At 47.8% G+C, this 13,781-nt stretch overlaps 1 protein-coding gene and 1 long non-coding RNA gene across 3 annotated transcripts in view; one reads left to right on the top strand and one right to left on the bottom strand.

Moving 5' to 3' along the window:
- Positions 1 to 2,289: 2,289 nt before the first annotated feature.
- Positions 2,290 to 5,284, bottom strand: LOC122447186. The gene is made up of 2 exons (XR_006271154.1): positions 4,903 to 5,284; positions 2,290 to 4,018 (listed from the first exon to the last, which is right to left on the bottom strand). It is a non-coding gene; the product is annotated as an uncharacterized LOC122447186 (long non-coding RNA).
- A 143-nt stretch (positions 5,285 to 5,427) lies between these two features.
- Positions 5,428 to 13,781, top strand: part of SPNS3 (sphingolipid transporter 3 (putative)) — a 64,051-nt gene continuing 55,697 nt past the window's right edge. The window contains exon 1 of one of the 2 annotated variants that reach the window (XM_043477590.1): positions 5,428 to 5,537. In XM_043477590.1, coding sequence (XP_043333525.1) covers positions 5,507 to 5,537 — 31 coding nt within the window. In that variant the 5' untranslated portion in view covers positions 5,428 to 5,506. Of the gene's footprint in view, positions 5,538 to 6,820; positions 6,863 to 13,781 lie in introns of those variants that run through there. The other variant, XM_043477600.1, reaches the window with a different exon arrangement.

Here is a 13,781-nt window from a genome sequence, read left to right as displayed (position 1 = left end):
TTAATTTATTTGCCTGCAATGTGTTGCTTGTAGGATCTTGTTCCTTGACCAGGGATTGAACTGGGGCCCCAGGCAGTAGAATCTCAGAATCCTAACCACTAATGGTAGCAGCTTTCAGAGTCAAGTCCTACTAAGAGGATCATCTGCCTTGTTTCCAAAAGCCCCAGCCTCTTGCTTGCTCACTTCAGACCCTTGGCTTCCAGGGGCACATCCAGGAGGAATGTAAGTCAAAGCCTTTCTGGAATGTACAAGACAGCTGCTTCTTTAACCCTGTCTACCCACTACCTGCCTTTGAACCACCTGGGGGCATCTGGTAACACACAGCTTCTTGGGCCCAAGCCCCTCTTCTAACAGCTACAGGGCCCCAAGAAGGAGAGTGACTTCATCAGGGGGCCAGCCCTGATCTAGAACAGAAAACCCAGGGAGGATGGGAGAGAGAGAATAAGGGCCAGGACAATATCTACCCTCGGCTCCTCTGAAGCCCATGTATTTTTTCTTTGGCTCTCATCATTAGGATCATTAAGGAAAAGGCCAGGAAACTCCATTAAGACTCCGTGCCCCCAGTACAGGAGATCTGGGTTCGATCCCTGGTCAGGAAACTAGACAATGCCACAATTAAGAGTTTGCATGCTGCAACGAAGATTGAAGATCCCACATGCTGACACCGCCAAATAAGTAAATAATTTTTGTGTTTTTTTGTAAAGAGAGAGAGAGAGAAAAGGCCAGTGCTGAGCCCAACAGGAGGCTTTGGAGGGAGGTGGCTGCCTGCTAACTGAGGCTCCAAATGTGCTCTGAAGGCTCAGATTGCCAGCTCTCACCTCCCAGGGAGGCTCAACATAGCAGGCATCTCAGGTCTCCCAGCCTCAGGCACAGACATCCCCTGTTAGAGGAGGAGGCTAGGCTGGGCGAAGGAGCTGGGTGTGTCAAGCTCCAGCATCTATGAGAGCTGCCTCCTTTGAATGGGCACAGGGAAGTGGGGAGGAGCGTGCTGGCAGGCTAAGCAATGCAGAGCCTGATCTGCCTAGATCAGGGCCGGAGGGAGGCCAGGACCTCAGTTAATAAATAGGGAGGTAGGCGCCTTCCCTCTGCCCCATAGAACTTGTTCCACTGCTGTCTCTAGCTCCTCCCCTTGGCCAGCTCCTCCCTGAGGGCCTCAGGGATAGAGGCAGGCGGGCAGACAGGTGATGGGAGAAGCAGATAGGTGATGGGAGGGAAGAAGCTGCCAAGCCCTAGAGAACTGATTTGCAGGAGAGACAGGTGTCCCCAACGCAGGCAGATGCAGCTTTCCCATGATCACTTGCTCCAAAGCCACAGGAGTGATCCTGTTCATCAATCGATGGTAGTACCTCCTACTTTTATTGTTGTTGTTGTTTAGTTGTTATGTCCAACTCTTTGTAACCCCAATGACTGCAGCACACCCAGCTTCCCTGTCCTCCACTATCTCCCGGACTTTGCTCATTCATTAATGCCATTTTATACCATCCCTTCCCCAGCCCATCAAAGGTCATCTTATGGCCACTACATCGGTACTGGTTTGGTTGGTTAGTTGTAAGATTAAGAAATAATGCAGAAACCTGGTCTCAAACTTCCACTGTTGTTCAGTTGGTAAGTCGTGTCTGATTTTTTGCGACCTCACGGACCTGCAGCATGCCAGGCTCCTCTGGCCTCCACTATCTCCTGGAGTTTGCTCAAATTCATTGAGTCCATTGAGCTGGTGATGCTATCCAACCATCTCATCCTCTGTCACCCCCTTTTCCTCCTGCCCTCAGTCTTCCCCAGCATTAGGGTCTTTTCCAATGAATTGTCTCATCAAATCACATAGTCAAAGTACTGCAGCTTCAGCTTCAGCATCAGTCCTTCCAACGAATATTCAGGGTTGATTTCTTTCAGGATTGACTGGATTGATCTCCTTGCAGTCCCTGAGACTGCCATTGTATAGATGGAAAACTGAGGTCTGGAAGGAGCAGGGCCATGCAATATGCTTATCACCATCTCTCTTGGAACACTAGGGTAGAAAAATCCCCTAGTTTTAGGGAATTCCCTGGGAGTCCAGCGGTCAGGGCTCTGCACATCCACTGCTGAGTTTTGATCCCCGGTTGTAGAACTAATATCCTGCAAGCTTCGAGGCATGGCCAAATAAATAAATAAATATATATTTTTTACAAATTCATCTACACTTAAAATGATTTTATACACACACACACATTATATACATATGAAATATACATTCATGATATTTTGCTGGATTTGATAATATTTCACAAAATTCAAAGGGCAAACACCAAAAGGTCTTCCTCCCATTTTTATTCTTGGTCTCCCAGCATCCCACTCCAGGACACTGTTTTTGATTGTTTCCTTCCAAAGACACTCTATACTTATGAAACATTTACATTTTAAAAAAAATAATAAGCTTTAAATGCTGTACGCACTGTTCTGCACTTGGCTTTTGCACATGATAAATCTTAGTTAGGATCACTTAATTTTAGTACTTATCTGCCTCATTCTTTTAAATAGAACATAATGTTTAATTGTATGGCTGAAGCAGAACTTATTAACTACCCTCCTATTTAGGTTCCAAATGGAAACTATGAAAGCTATAGTTCAATGAATATCCTGGTGCATATTATATACATCTTAGGGCACCTGTATGGTGTGATTATTGTTTAGTTGCTCAGTCATGTCCAATTCTTTTGCGATCTCATGGACTGTAGCCTGCCAGGCTCCTCTGTCTCTGGGATTTTCCAGGTAAGAATATTGGAGGGAATTGCCATTTCCTCCTCCAGGGGATCTTCCCAATTCAGGGGTTGAACCCGCACTGTCTCCTGCCTTGACAGACAGAATTCTTTACCATTGATCCACTGGGAAAACCCCGGGGCACTTGTATACCTGCAGGGTAAACTTCTGAAAGTGGAATTGCTAGGACCAAGAGTTTGTATATATAATTTTTTGACAGGTATTACCAGTTGACCCTTTAAAGAGACTGTGCCAATTAACTTTCAGACTGTTTTCAGACACCTTGACCTCAACAGGCATGAGCTCCCTCTTGTTGGGTTTCTGGTTTTGCTCATCTGATGGGTGAAAAATGGTATCTTGTAGCTTTAATTTACATTTCTTATGTTATGAACGGGGGTTTCTCCAGTGGCTCAGATGGTAAGGAATCTGCCTGCAATACAAGAGACCAGGGTTCAATCCCTGGGTCAGGAAGATCCCCTGGAGAAGGAAATGGCAACCCACTCCAGTATTCCTGCCTAGAGAATCCCACGGACAGAGGAGCCTGACAGGCTACAGTCTGTGGCCTGAGCAGATGAGCACATGTTATGAATGAGGTTGAGCATCTAAGAAATGCAGAGGGCAGTTTGTAAGTGGAGTGGGGTCTAGTCCTTACCCCAGGCTGAGCCACCACTGTGTCCCCCTTCCTCGCCTTGGTTGATGAGAGTTGGCTGAGCCAGAAACCTCCCTCGAGCTTCTTCCCCGCCTCCCCTCTTGGGATGAGTAAGTTTCTCCTGGGTGACTGACTGGAAGAGGCATGTTTTATTCAGGCACCCTGGTTAGTCCTGCTCGTTCGTCCCTGAGGGCTGGGCCTTGGCCTCTGATGCAAAACAGAGGATTAGCAGCAGAGAAGTGGCAAGCTGAGACCTGCTTTTATGGGGAATGGAGCTGGGGTAGATGGGTGGATGGGGAGGAGGCTGCCGCAGTTCAGGTGAGCTCTGATGAGCTTGAGCTAAGCAGTGGGGCTTGGGGAGGATCCAAGGGACTGACTAGGTGAGGTGGAGGAGGGAGAGGCAGACAGGTGATGGGGGTGGAGTCAGGATGGAGGAGGAGTAGCCAGTTGATGCTTCCCAGTGGGATGGACAAAGGAGGGAGAAAATGTTTGTCGGATGAAAGTCCTGCATAGGAATGGAGTGGTCATGTGTCCAGTTGAGCGATGGTTAATTCAGCCAGTCTGGTCACAACAGGTTAAACCAGCTCTGGGGCGTGTCTTGCTCCCGGCTTTCTGCAGTGACACAGTCCTGGTTTCCTGGAAGATAATTAACACAGAGCAAGTTTTACTCCTGATTTACCACCTCAGTCTAGCTTCTTCTGTGATATCTCTTGCTGTCCCTCTGGTGTAGGGAATGCAGGGTTGGGAAGTGGGTTGTTGGCCTAGCAGCCGGTCCCCAGCAGGAGCTGGAGGAGGAGCAGGTAAACTGGAAACGGGGGGCGGGGGAGAAGAGGAGAGACAGGGGTCCACCAAGCCCAGCCCCCATCCAGGCTGCAGGTGTGTTTGTTGCTGGTTTGAGAGCAGAAGGTGAACCAGGCCTGGAGGCCACTACTACCCTTTCTAGGGCTGTGTTCTAGATCTTTCTACCTCAGCCCATATTTCTTTCAAAGGCTCTCACTCCATCTTCCCCGGAGTTCTCAGTCTCAGACAAAAACTCTCTGGTAGCAGCAAGAGAATCTATTATCAGTACCTTAGTCTCTCTTTTAGGGTTTGCAGGTAAATTTGGGTTTCAGATAATGAATACTTTTTTTCAGTCTATCCCCAATATTGTACAGGACATACTTCTATATTTAAAACAAAAGTCTCTTATTTGAAATACTACTTTAACTGGGCATCCTATTTTTAAAATATGCTAACTCAGGCCACCCTGCCAGCCCTCCCCCAGCGGGTGGAGACAGCCAGCATGCCTGACCTGTCACTGACCCAGGTCCTTCAGAGTGCAGCCACCAGGGGCTTTACTTTCATTCCCCTGGCACATGGTCACACGACAACACTCTGAGGAGGGGGTTCAGTCCACTCTGGGTGAGAAAGCTGAAGCTCGGAGACGTGAAGTGACTTGTCTAAGGTCAGCGAGTAAGGCAGGCGGAGAGGAAGAGTCCCAGCCCCCACCCGCCAACTCCAAGTTCAAGTTCTCTGCTCACCCGTCTCAAACCACCCTCTTCCCGAGCAGGAGAGCAAGAGTGGGCTTCCACTTCTCAAATCACAGGGAGGAAAAAAGTCCCACGCGGCCGAGGCTTCCAGGCACGGGAACCGCCAAGATTTGGTGCAAGAAAATTCAAAGCGATTTCGAAACCGAGCGTCTCTTAGTAATAACAATACCAACCCCGGTCGTATGCATAGCTCTCGGCAGTTGACAAAGGGTGTCCCCGAGACTCGATTAGAATAACAGAGAAAGCAGATGGGATAGGGACCGCCTGCAGGACCCCAGGCAAGTTCCGGGACTCTTTCGGAATTTAATCCGGGAGTGGGGCGGAGGGAAAGGCGAGGAGAAGGGGGAGGACGGGAAGTGGGAGGAGGGGGCGTGCAGCCTCTCGGCAAGACTTCCTGGAACTTGGGAGTTAGAGACCTAGACCGCCCCCCCCTCCCCGCCCCCCAGGCTCCGGATGCGGATCTGGGCGGTGCTCAGAGTCCGCGATGCCGCAGGGGGCGTGAGCCTGTGGGGATGATCACTTCTGGACTTTTCCTGCTGGGCTGTGTCCCGGTCTGTGGTCTGAGCCAGCGGCTGAGGTGACAGGTCAGATTTCCATGGGAGGGGACTGGGAGCCCGGCCTGAAAGGTGGGTCACGGACGGTGGGTCAGGAAAAGCTGGCTGGGAGGGTTGGAAACCCCGCGCGGGCTGGGTGGGGGTGGGTGGGGGGTGGGGTGGGCGGACAGAGGTTGGGGAAAATATGGTCAAAACGAGACTTCTGTAAATTAAACCTTATTTTCCCCCTTGACTCACAGGATCTTTACAGATCTTACTCACGTTCTCACTTGCAGTTACCAGAGGCTGCTAGATACTTGAGTTTTGAATAGGTTTTTTTTTTTTTTCTGTTTAATGAACTCTGTGCTGCTCATGGGGGAAGGGTTTAGGGTGGGGTGGGGTTAGAAGTGAGGGGTGAGCTTTAGACTCCCAGGGGCTTAACGAGCGCCAGGAACCTTCCTGAAGATTTCCCCAAAGCTAGAAAGGAGGAAAGGAAGGGGAGGGAAGGGAAGGAAATGGAAGGGAAGGTGTTCCCTGAAAACTGGGTTTGTCCCTTGGTGGGTGTCACAACCAAGCCAAGGATCAGAAGGAGGGATTTATTACATGCAGCAAGTAAGGAAAATAGGGGGCATCTCCTCCAAAACAGTGTCTCCCCAACAGCAAAATTGGGGACGTTTTGACCTAAGATCAGTTCAGGTGCTCAGTCGTGTCCGACTCTTTGTGACCCCATGGACTGCAGCACGCCAGGCTTCCCTGTCCATCACCAACTTCCGGAACTTGCTCAAACTCTTGTCGGTGATGCCATTAACCTAAAGGTACATGCATATTCATGAGGGGGCTTGAGCAAAGGAGCATGCAGCATAGAATTGGGGCCAAGGGTGACAGAGTCCACGCTGAAAGTGATTGAACTCAGGAGGGTCAACATCATCGTTCTATCTTCCACCTGGATGGGGGCCTTGGTTCCTGCAGAACTCAAAAATATATTATTATGTGTATCCCCTGAGGGACCAGGACCCTGCCCCAAGGATGTATTACGGGGCATAAGCAAGTGCAGCCTGCCTTGTTTCTGGCTTCCCTGGTGGCTCAGATGGTAAAGAATCCACCTGCAATGCAGGAGACCCAGGTTCAGTCCCTGGGTTGGGAAGATCCTCTGGAGAAGGAATGGCTACCCACTCCAGTGTTCTTGCCTGGAGAATCCCATGGACACTGGAGGCTGGCGGGCTACAGTCTACGGAGTCACAAAGAGTTGGACACGTCTTAGCAACTAAACAACAACAGTGTCAGGAAAGTCATTCCTGGTTCTCTTTCTCCAGGGATCCCCTAACCTATCTGCTTACAGAGGGAGAAAGAAAAGAAACAGAGAAAGGAAGAAAAAATGAGACAGAGAGAAGAAGGAAGGATGGAAGGAAGGAAGACAGGTGATTGTGGATATAGACAATCTTCCCCTCAATTTCTGTTTTGATAACTTTACTTTTTTCCTTAATTTTCTCCTCTAAGCAGCTGTGTTCAAAGTGTACTCATGTTAAGCTGTTGAGAGGGCAGGAAAAGGTACACTGATTTGAAGCCCCCCACCCCAAGTTAAAAGGGGCTTCCCAGGTGGCTCAGTGGGTAAAGAATCTGCCTGTAATGCAAGAGACACAGGAGATGCGAGTTTGACCCCCTGGGTAGGGAAGATCCCCTGGAGAAGGGCATGGCAACCTATTCCAGTGTTCTTGCCTGGAGAATCCTATGGACAGAGGAGCCTGGTGGACTACAGTCCATGGGATCGCAAAGAGTTGGACACAACTGAATCGAATGAACACTCAAGCACTTCACTCCCAAGTTAAAAATTTATTTCAAATCTGTTGCAAAGGGAGATACTTTGAAAAAAAAATCTAGTGGAAAGATTCCCTCTGGGTAAAACATCCAATATGACAAAAACTGTTAGAGAATCATTGTCACAAGCTGACTTTAAAAGTCTGGGTAAGTGACCTTAGCCTGTTTCCCAGATGGAAGATAGTTATGTGCACAGATCTAACTTCCAGAGAAGGCCTTCATCTCAATAACATCTACTCAAATATTTTTTCCAGGAATGCTAATGACCAAGGGGTCCAGGCACTGTGAGGTCATCCTCAGGTCCAGGCAGGTCCCAGTCCTCGGGTCTCATCTGTAAAAGGTGCCCTGGAGGACATGGGACAACCGGCAGGCCAGCCAGTGCTATGTGCTGGGGCGTGGCCGGTGGGACAGCCACACGGGAAAGCCTGCGGGCAATTTCCGCAGATCTCTACATAGTAGCCTACTCTGTACCTGGACAACTGGGCTCCTCAGCACATCGCCATGTCCAAGAGAATGGGGTACCTAGGTCCATCAAATGATGCGTCATGTGGGACTTCCCTGGAGGTCCCATGGTTAAGACTCCAAGTTTCCACTGCAGGGAGCACAGGTTTGATCCCTGGTTGGGAAACTAAGATCCTGCATGCCCAACGGAATGGCCAAAAAAGAAATAAAAATAAAAATTGATGCAAAAAAAAAAAAAAAGCATAATGAACAACAACAAAAAAGATGCAGGCAGCACTTGGCCCCATCAAAGTGAGAATTATCTCTATTTATATACCAATAGCATATACCAATGGTCTAAGAAGCATTGAATTTGGTGACTTCTGAGGGACTTCAGATGTGCGTGACTGCTGTTTTATTCTATTGTTATTTTCTTTTTTGGCCACGTTACTTGGCTTGTGGGATCTTATGCCCCAATCAGGGATGGAACCGTCACCCCCTACATTGGGATCTTGGAGTCTTAACCTCTGGGCCACAAGGGAAGTCCCTGAATGACTGCCATGTTAACATCGGTTGTAGATGATACATGGAACTCTGGCAAGATAAGCTCCAAGGGAGAAGATTCAAGGCCTAGGCACGCGTGGAGGTATTGTGCACACGCAGGCACACCTGCGTGTGCACAGGCATGGGCAGGCACACATGGGGTTGTGCATGCCCTGTGGATACACAGGCACACTCACACATGCTGCAAATAATCCTCCAGGTATCCCTGACCAGGCCAGTGATGGCTGTAGTGAGCTGGGCAGGGAGATGGGGGGAGGGGGGTGGAGGGGAGGGAGGAGAGGGGAGGGGAGTCCTGGGGGCTGTGTGGGTGGAGAGGCTGGGCTGCATTTGGGGACCTCAGGTGGTGCAGCAGTCCCAGTTGCCTTTCTGGGAACTCAGTCTCTCCCTGGCCAGCTAGAATCAAGCCTCTCCCTGGGGCTCTGCCCACCAGCAAAGTGTGCAAAGTGTGGAGCCAAGAAAATGCCATTCATGTTGAGTGATGGAGTCAGCTGGTAGTTGGCTGGCACTGGTCCCTTGGGTTGATTTAGACACGTGTCCATCCCCTGCCCCCACAAGCCTCTGCAGCGGTGCCAGGGATACCTGCAGGCAGATGAGTGAAGGCGCTTCCACTGGTGTGGAGCGCCGCTTCCTGAATCACTGGCCCTGTCCCTTGTATTCCACCCCCTCCTTACCTGCATCCCCCCACCCCCACTTCTTCCTGCTCACTGTCCTCCTCGACCATGATTCCCACTCAACTGAGGATTCGGCTGTATGCCATGAACTGTCTTCTCCTAGAAGCCCCAGAAGCTGGTTTCCATGTTTGTCTTGGGCCGTGTCCCTGTGTCCATGGGGACAGGGGTTCAGAATTGCTGAGGCAGACAGAAACCACGTGCAGTTGATAGCTTAGGACACAACTGTGGTCATAATCAGCACACGGGTACTTTTTAAAAGGATCACATTTAAAAAGGCACCACTTACTGGTTCCTGTTCTGGTTCAACTTCGGGAATAGCCCCCAATTACACAGGCATGTTCACCCACATACAGACACACGTGAGTGTGCATAGGCGCATGTGGGCATGTGTAGAATTGTGCAGGCACTAACGGTACACATAAACACTCACAGGTGCATCTGTTGTCTCCAGCAGCTCACTAGGCAAGCGCTCTTTCAGCTCTGTCTCTATACCGCTCCCTGAAGGGCAGAGACTGCCAAGCCCAGCTGAAGAAAGAAAAGGGGGGGGGGCATAAAGGGTCTGCACCCCATTGAGAAGGGACAACCTTCAGTAGCAGTTCTCATCCACCTTTGGGCAGACTTTTCCAGAAGGGAGTAGTTAGGGTGATGGCCTGGAGTTGGCTCTTCTGGGCTCACAAGAGCTGTGTATTTAGTGATGTTGCAATTTTAGTGAGTTTTTAGCTGAGATTGGAGTATTTACACCATGGCAACTGGCAGATGCTCCAAGTCCCCCTCCCCACTCAATGGGTTGCTAAACATTTCCTCAGAACAGGACTGGAACAGGAACAGAATGACCTTATTTCCCGCATTCCCATGTAAGCTCTTAGCATGACCTACTGTGCCCGTCACTGGCAGAAGTGCTGAGGGGTAAGGGCGGGGAGTGGGAGGGGGGTGAATGTGGAGAACAGATATTTCTACACCTCTGGGCGGGCTGGGTCAAGTGGAACAGGGGCCCCACTCTCCAGTCCATGATGCACCTCTGTACCCAACAGCTGTGATTATACCCTTTGTCTGGAAACCCTTTCCTTCTCTATCACAATCTGACCTTCAAGGTGCAGCTGGATCCTGCTCGCTCCGGGATGGTTCCTGGATGCCCTGCAAGTCGTAGGGATGGTGTCCGGAGTCCAGCCAGGACCCCGACTCTGCTGCTTACTAGCCATGCGGCTTTGGGGTACTTAACCATGCAGAGCCTTGATCCCTTTATAAAACAGGAGTAATGGAAGGGGGAAATAAATTAGGAGTTTGGGGTTAACATGTGCGCTCTACTATATATAAAATAGATAAACAACAAAGATCTACTGTATGGCATGGGGAACTATACTCAATATCTTGTAATAACCTATAATGGAAAGTGTTAGTTGCTCAGTTGTGTCTGACTCTTTGTGACCCCATGGACTGTGCCCAGCAGGCTCTTCTGTCCATGGAATTCTCCAGGCAAGAATACTGGAGTGGGTAACCATTCCCTTCTGCAGGGAATCTTCCCTACCCAGGGATTGAACCCGGGTCTCCTGCATTGCAGGTGGATTCTTTACCGTCTGAACTACCATGGAAAAGAATCTGAAAAAGGATATATATATATATATATATATATAATATATATATATATATAATATATATACACACACACACACACATATATATAGGCTTCCCAGGTGGTGCTAGTGGTAAAGAACCCTCCTGCCAGTGCTGGAGATATAAGAGATATGGGTTCGATCCCTGAATGGGGAAGATCCCCAGGAGGAGGGCACGGCAGCCCACTCAAGTATTCTTGCCTAGAGAATCCCATGGACAGAGGAGCCTGGTGGGCTACAGTCCATAGGGTCGCAAAGAATCGAACACAACTGAATCGACTTAGCTTGCACGCCCGCATATATATATATATTTATGTATAACTGAAAAAGTGTTGCCGTATACTTAAAAAAACAAGTTAACTGTACTTCAATTAAAAAAAAAACTTTCAAAACAACCCAAAAAACTTCTGTTACTTCCCTGGCAGTCCAGTGGTTAGGACTCGAGCTTTCACTGCTGAGAACGCAGGTTCAGTCCCCAGTTGGGGAGCTAAGACCCTGCCAGCCACATGGCTTGGCCATTAAGAAAAGAAAAACCTTCCAAAAAATACGAGTAATGATGTTTATGCCAACACAGTGTGAGCTTTGAGCAAGGCCACCTGTGGGACACACATGGCGCTGGCTGGCACGGAACTAACGTTTGATAAATGGCTGTTCCTTTTCCCTCCTCCCATCCAGTCCATGGCAGATTGCAGACACCTCTGATTAGCCTGAGTCACGATAATTGTAAATGCACCAACTTGGCCAGATTGGCTGTCAGATTGGATTATAAAAAGAGCCCAGATTCATGCTGTTTACAAAGAGAAACATCTAAAGCAAGGATATGGAAGGTTGAAAGTAAATAGAAAATATTAACCAAAAGAAAGCTGGTGTATCTCTGCAGATATCAAACAAACTATTATTTAGGACAAAAAATATTTATGAAGGGGGAGAATGGATACATGTATATGTAGGGCTGAGTCCCTTCACTGTTCACCAGAAACTGTCACAACATTGTTAATTGGCTATACCCCAATAAAAAATAAAAAGTTAAAATAAATACTTATGGGGAAAAATAAGAATGTCTACATCATAATTCTAGGAATAACCTACTAAGATGAAACAAGTCACCTTAAGACATGTAGAACAAATATCAAGAATGTGACAACCCATGGGAGAAAGGGAAAAAAAGTTTTGCAAATCATGTAGCTGATAAAGGAGTTGTATCTAGAAATTATAAAGGACTCTTACAACATAACAATAAAAAGACGCAGAGGGAATTCACTGGAGGTGTGGTGGTTAGGACTCTGCACTTTTACTGCCTTGTGTGGGGGTTCGATCCCTGGTTGGGGAACACCCCACAAGCCACATGGCCAAAAATAAAACAGAAAACAAAAGCACAATAAAAAGACAACCCAGTTTAAAAATGGGCAAAGGATTTGAGTAGACCGTTTCTCTGAAGAAGATATGCAAATGACCAGTAACCACAATAAAAGACGTTCAACATCATTAGTCATGAAGGAAGTACCAATCAAACCCCTAGTAAATAAGATACAACTTCACACCCACTAGAGTGGCTAGAATAAAAAAGGCAGATAACAAATGTTTACGAGGATGTGGGGAAATCAGAATCCTCGAATGTTGCTGGTGGAAATGCAGAGTGTTGCAGTCACCGTGGGAAACATTCTGACAGTTCCTCAAACTTAAATATGGAACTGCCATTTGACCCAGCAGTTCTGCTTCTAGGTATATAACCAATATATTGAAAACATAGGTTCACACAAAAACTTGTACATGAATGCTCATAGCAGCATTAGTCACAACCAAAAGGTGGAAACAACCCGAATGTCAGCCCAACTGAAGAATGGATAAACAAGTTGTAGGGGATCTCTATGATGGAATATTATTCAGGTATTAAAAGGAATGAAGTACCGATCCAGGTGAGGACATGGATGACTCTTGAGAACATTATGCTTAGTGAACAAAGCCAGATACAAAAGGCCACATGTATGATTCCATTCGTATGAAATGTCCAGAACAGGCAAATCCATAGAGACAGACAGTAGACTGGTGGTTACCAGGGCTGGGGTAAGGGGTAGAAGAGGGAAGTTGGGGGGAATGCAGAGTGCCTACTCATGGGTACAGGGTTTCTTTTCATGCTGATAAAATGTTTTTTATTTATTTATTTATTTTTGGCCGCCCCATGAAGGATCTCGGTTCCCTGACCAGGGATTGAACCTGGGCCATGGCAGCGAAGCCCCAGAATCTAACCACTAGGCCACAAGGGAACTCTCTGAAGAAATGTTTTTGTTTTTGATATTTATTTATATTTGGCTGCACTGGGTCCAGTAAAGATACCACTGGGCATGTGGTATCTTTAGTTGTGGCATGTGGAATCTTGTACCTGACCAGGGATCAAACCTGGGCCCGCTGTATTGGGAGTGCCTAGTCTTAGCCACTGGACCATCACAGAAGTCCCTGAGAAAATGTTTTAAATTTGTTTCCTCCCACCCCACTTCTGCAGCAGTGGAAGTGTTTGACCTAGAACCTGGACAATGAGTCTATACCCAATGGACAGATTGGAAGACTGAGTCCCCGGCCCCAGGGCACTTGCCTGGCTGGCCTCTAGTAGGTGTGTGTTGACTCCCAGGTGTTCTTGGAGACCCTCTTAATGGTGAGCTCATGGTTTAGCCCTCTGGTGCGGCCTTGTAAGGACTGTGCCATGGAATCGCTTCTTGGCAAAGCTGTCTTTAGCGACACCTGGTGGTCACTGACCATCATAGCTCTGATTTGCCTTAAGGGCTATTGGTTCTTAGAGACAAAGAGCTTATTCAGTCACATAAATTTTTTGGTGGAGAAAGCTCAGAGAATAGCACTGTCCTCCCTTAAGTCACACAGCATTTCATTTCCTTTCTTTATTAAAATGTGAATGAGCATGGCTTGAGCATCAGGTGCTGGTGATGACAGCAGCCGTTTAAGGTAGGGGGGAAGAAAGAAGAAACAATCAGTGATAGGAACCGTGCAGTGCATTAAACTGAAGCTGGGACAGAAAGTGACTGGATGACTTTTTTTTAAAGTTGAATTATAGAGATTTACACTGTTGTGTTACAGCAAAGTGTTTCAGTTATATACACACATATATATACACATACTTTTTAAAAATGTTCTTTTCCATTATGGTTGATCATAGGATGTTAAATATAGTTCTCTGTGCTATAAAGTAGGACCTTGTTGTTTATCCATTTTATATATAAAAGCTT

Source organism: Cervus canadensis, chromosome 1 (genome assembly GCF_019320065.1).
Source record: "Cervus canadensis isolate Bull #8, Minnesota chromosome 1, ASM1932006v1, whole genome shotgun sequence".
In the NCBI taxonomy this organism is placed as follows: domain Eukaryota; kingdom Metazoa; phylum Chordata; class Mammalia; order Artiodactyla; family Cervidae; genus Cervus; species Cervus canadensis.
Note: the sequence above shows the minus strand (reverse complement) of the source record. Positions and strands in the feature narration are given on the sequence as shown.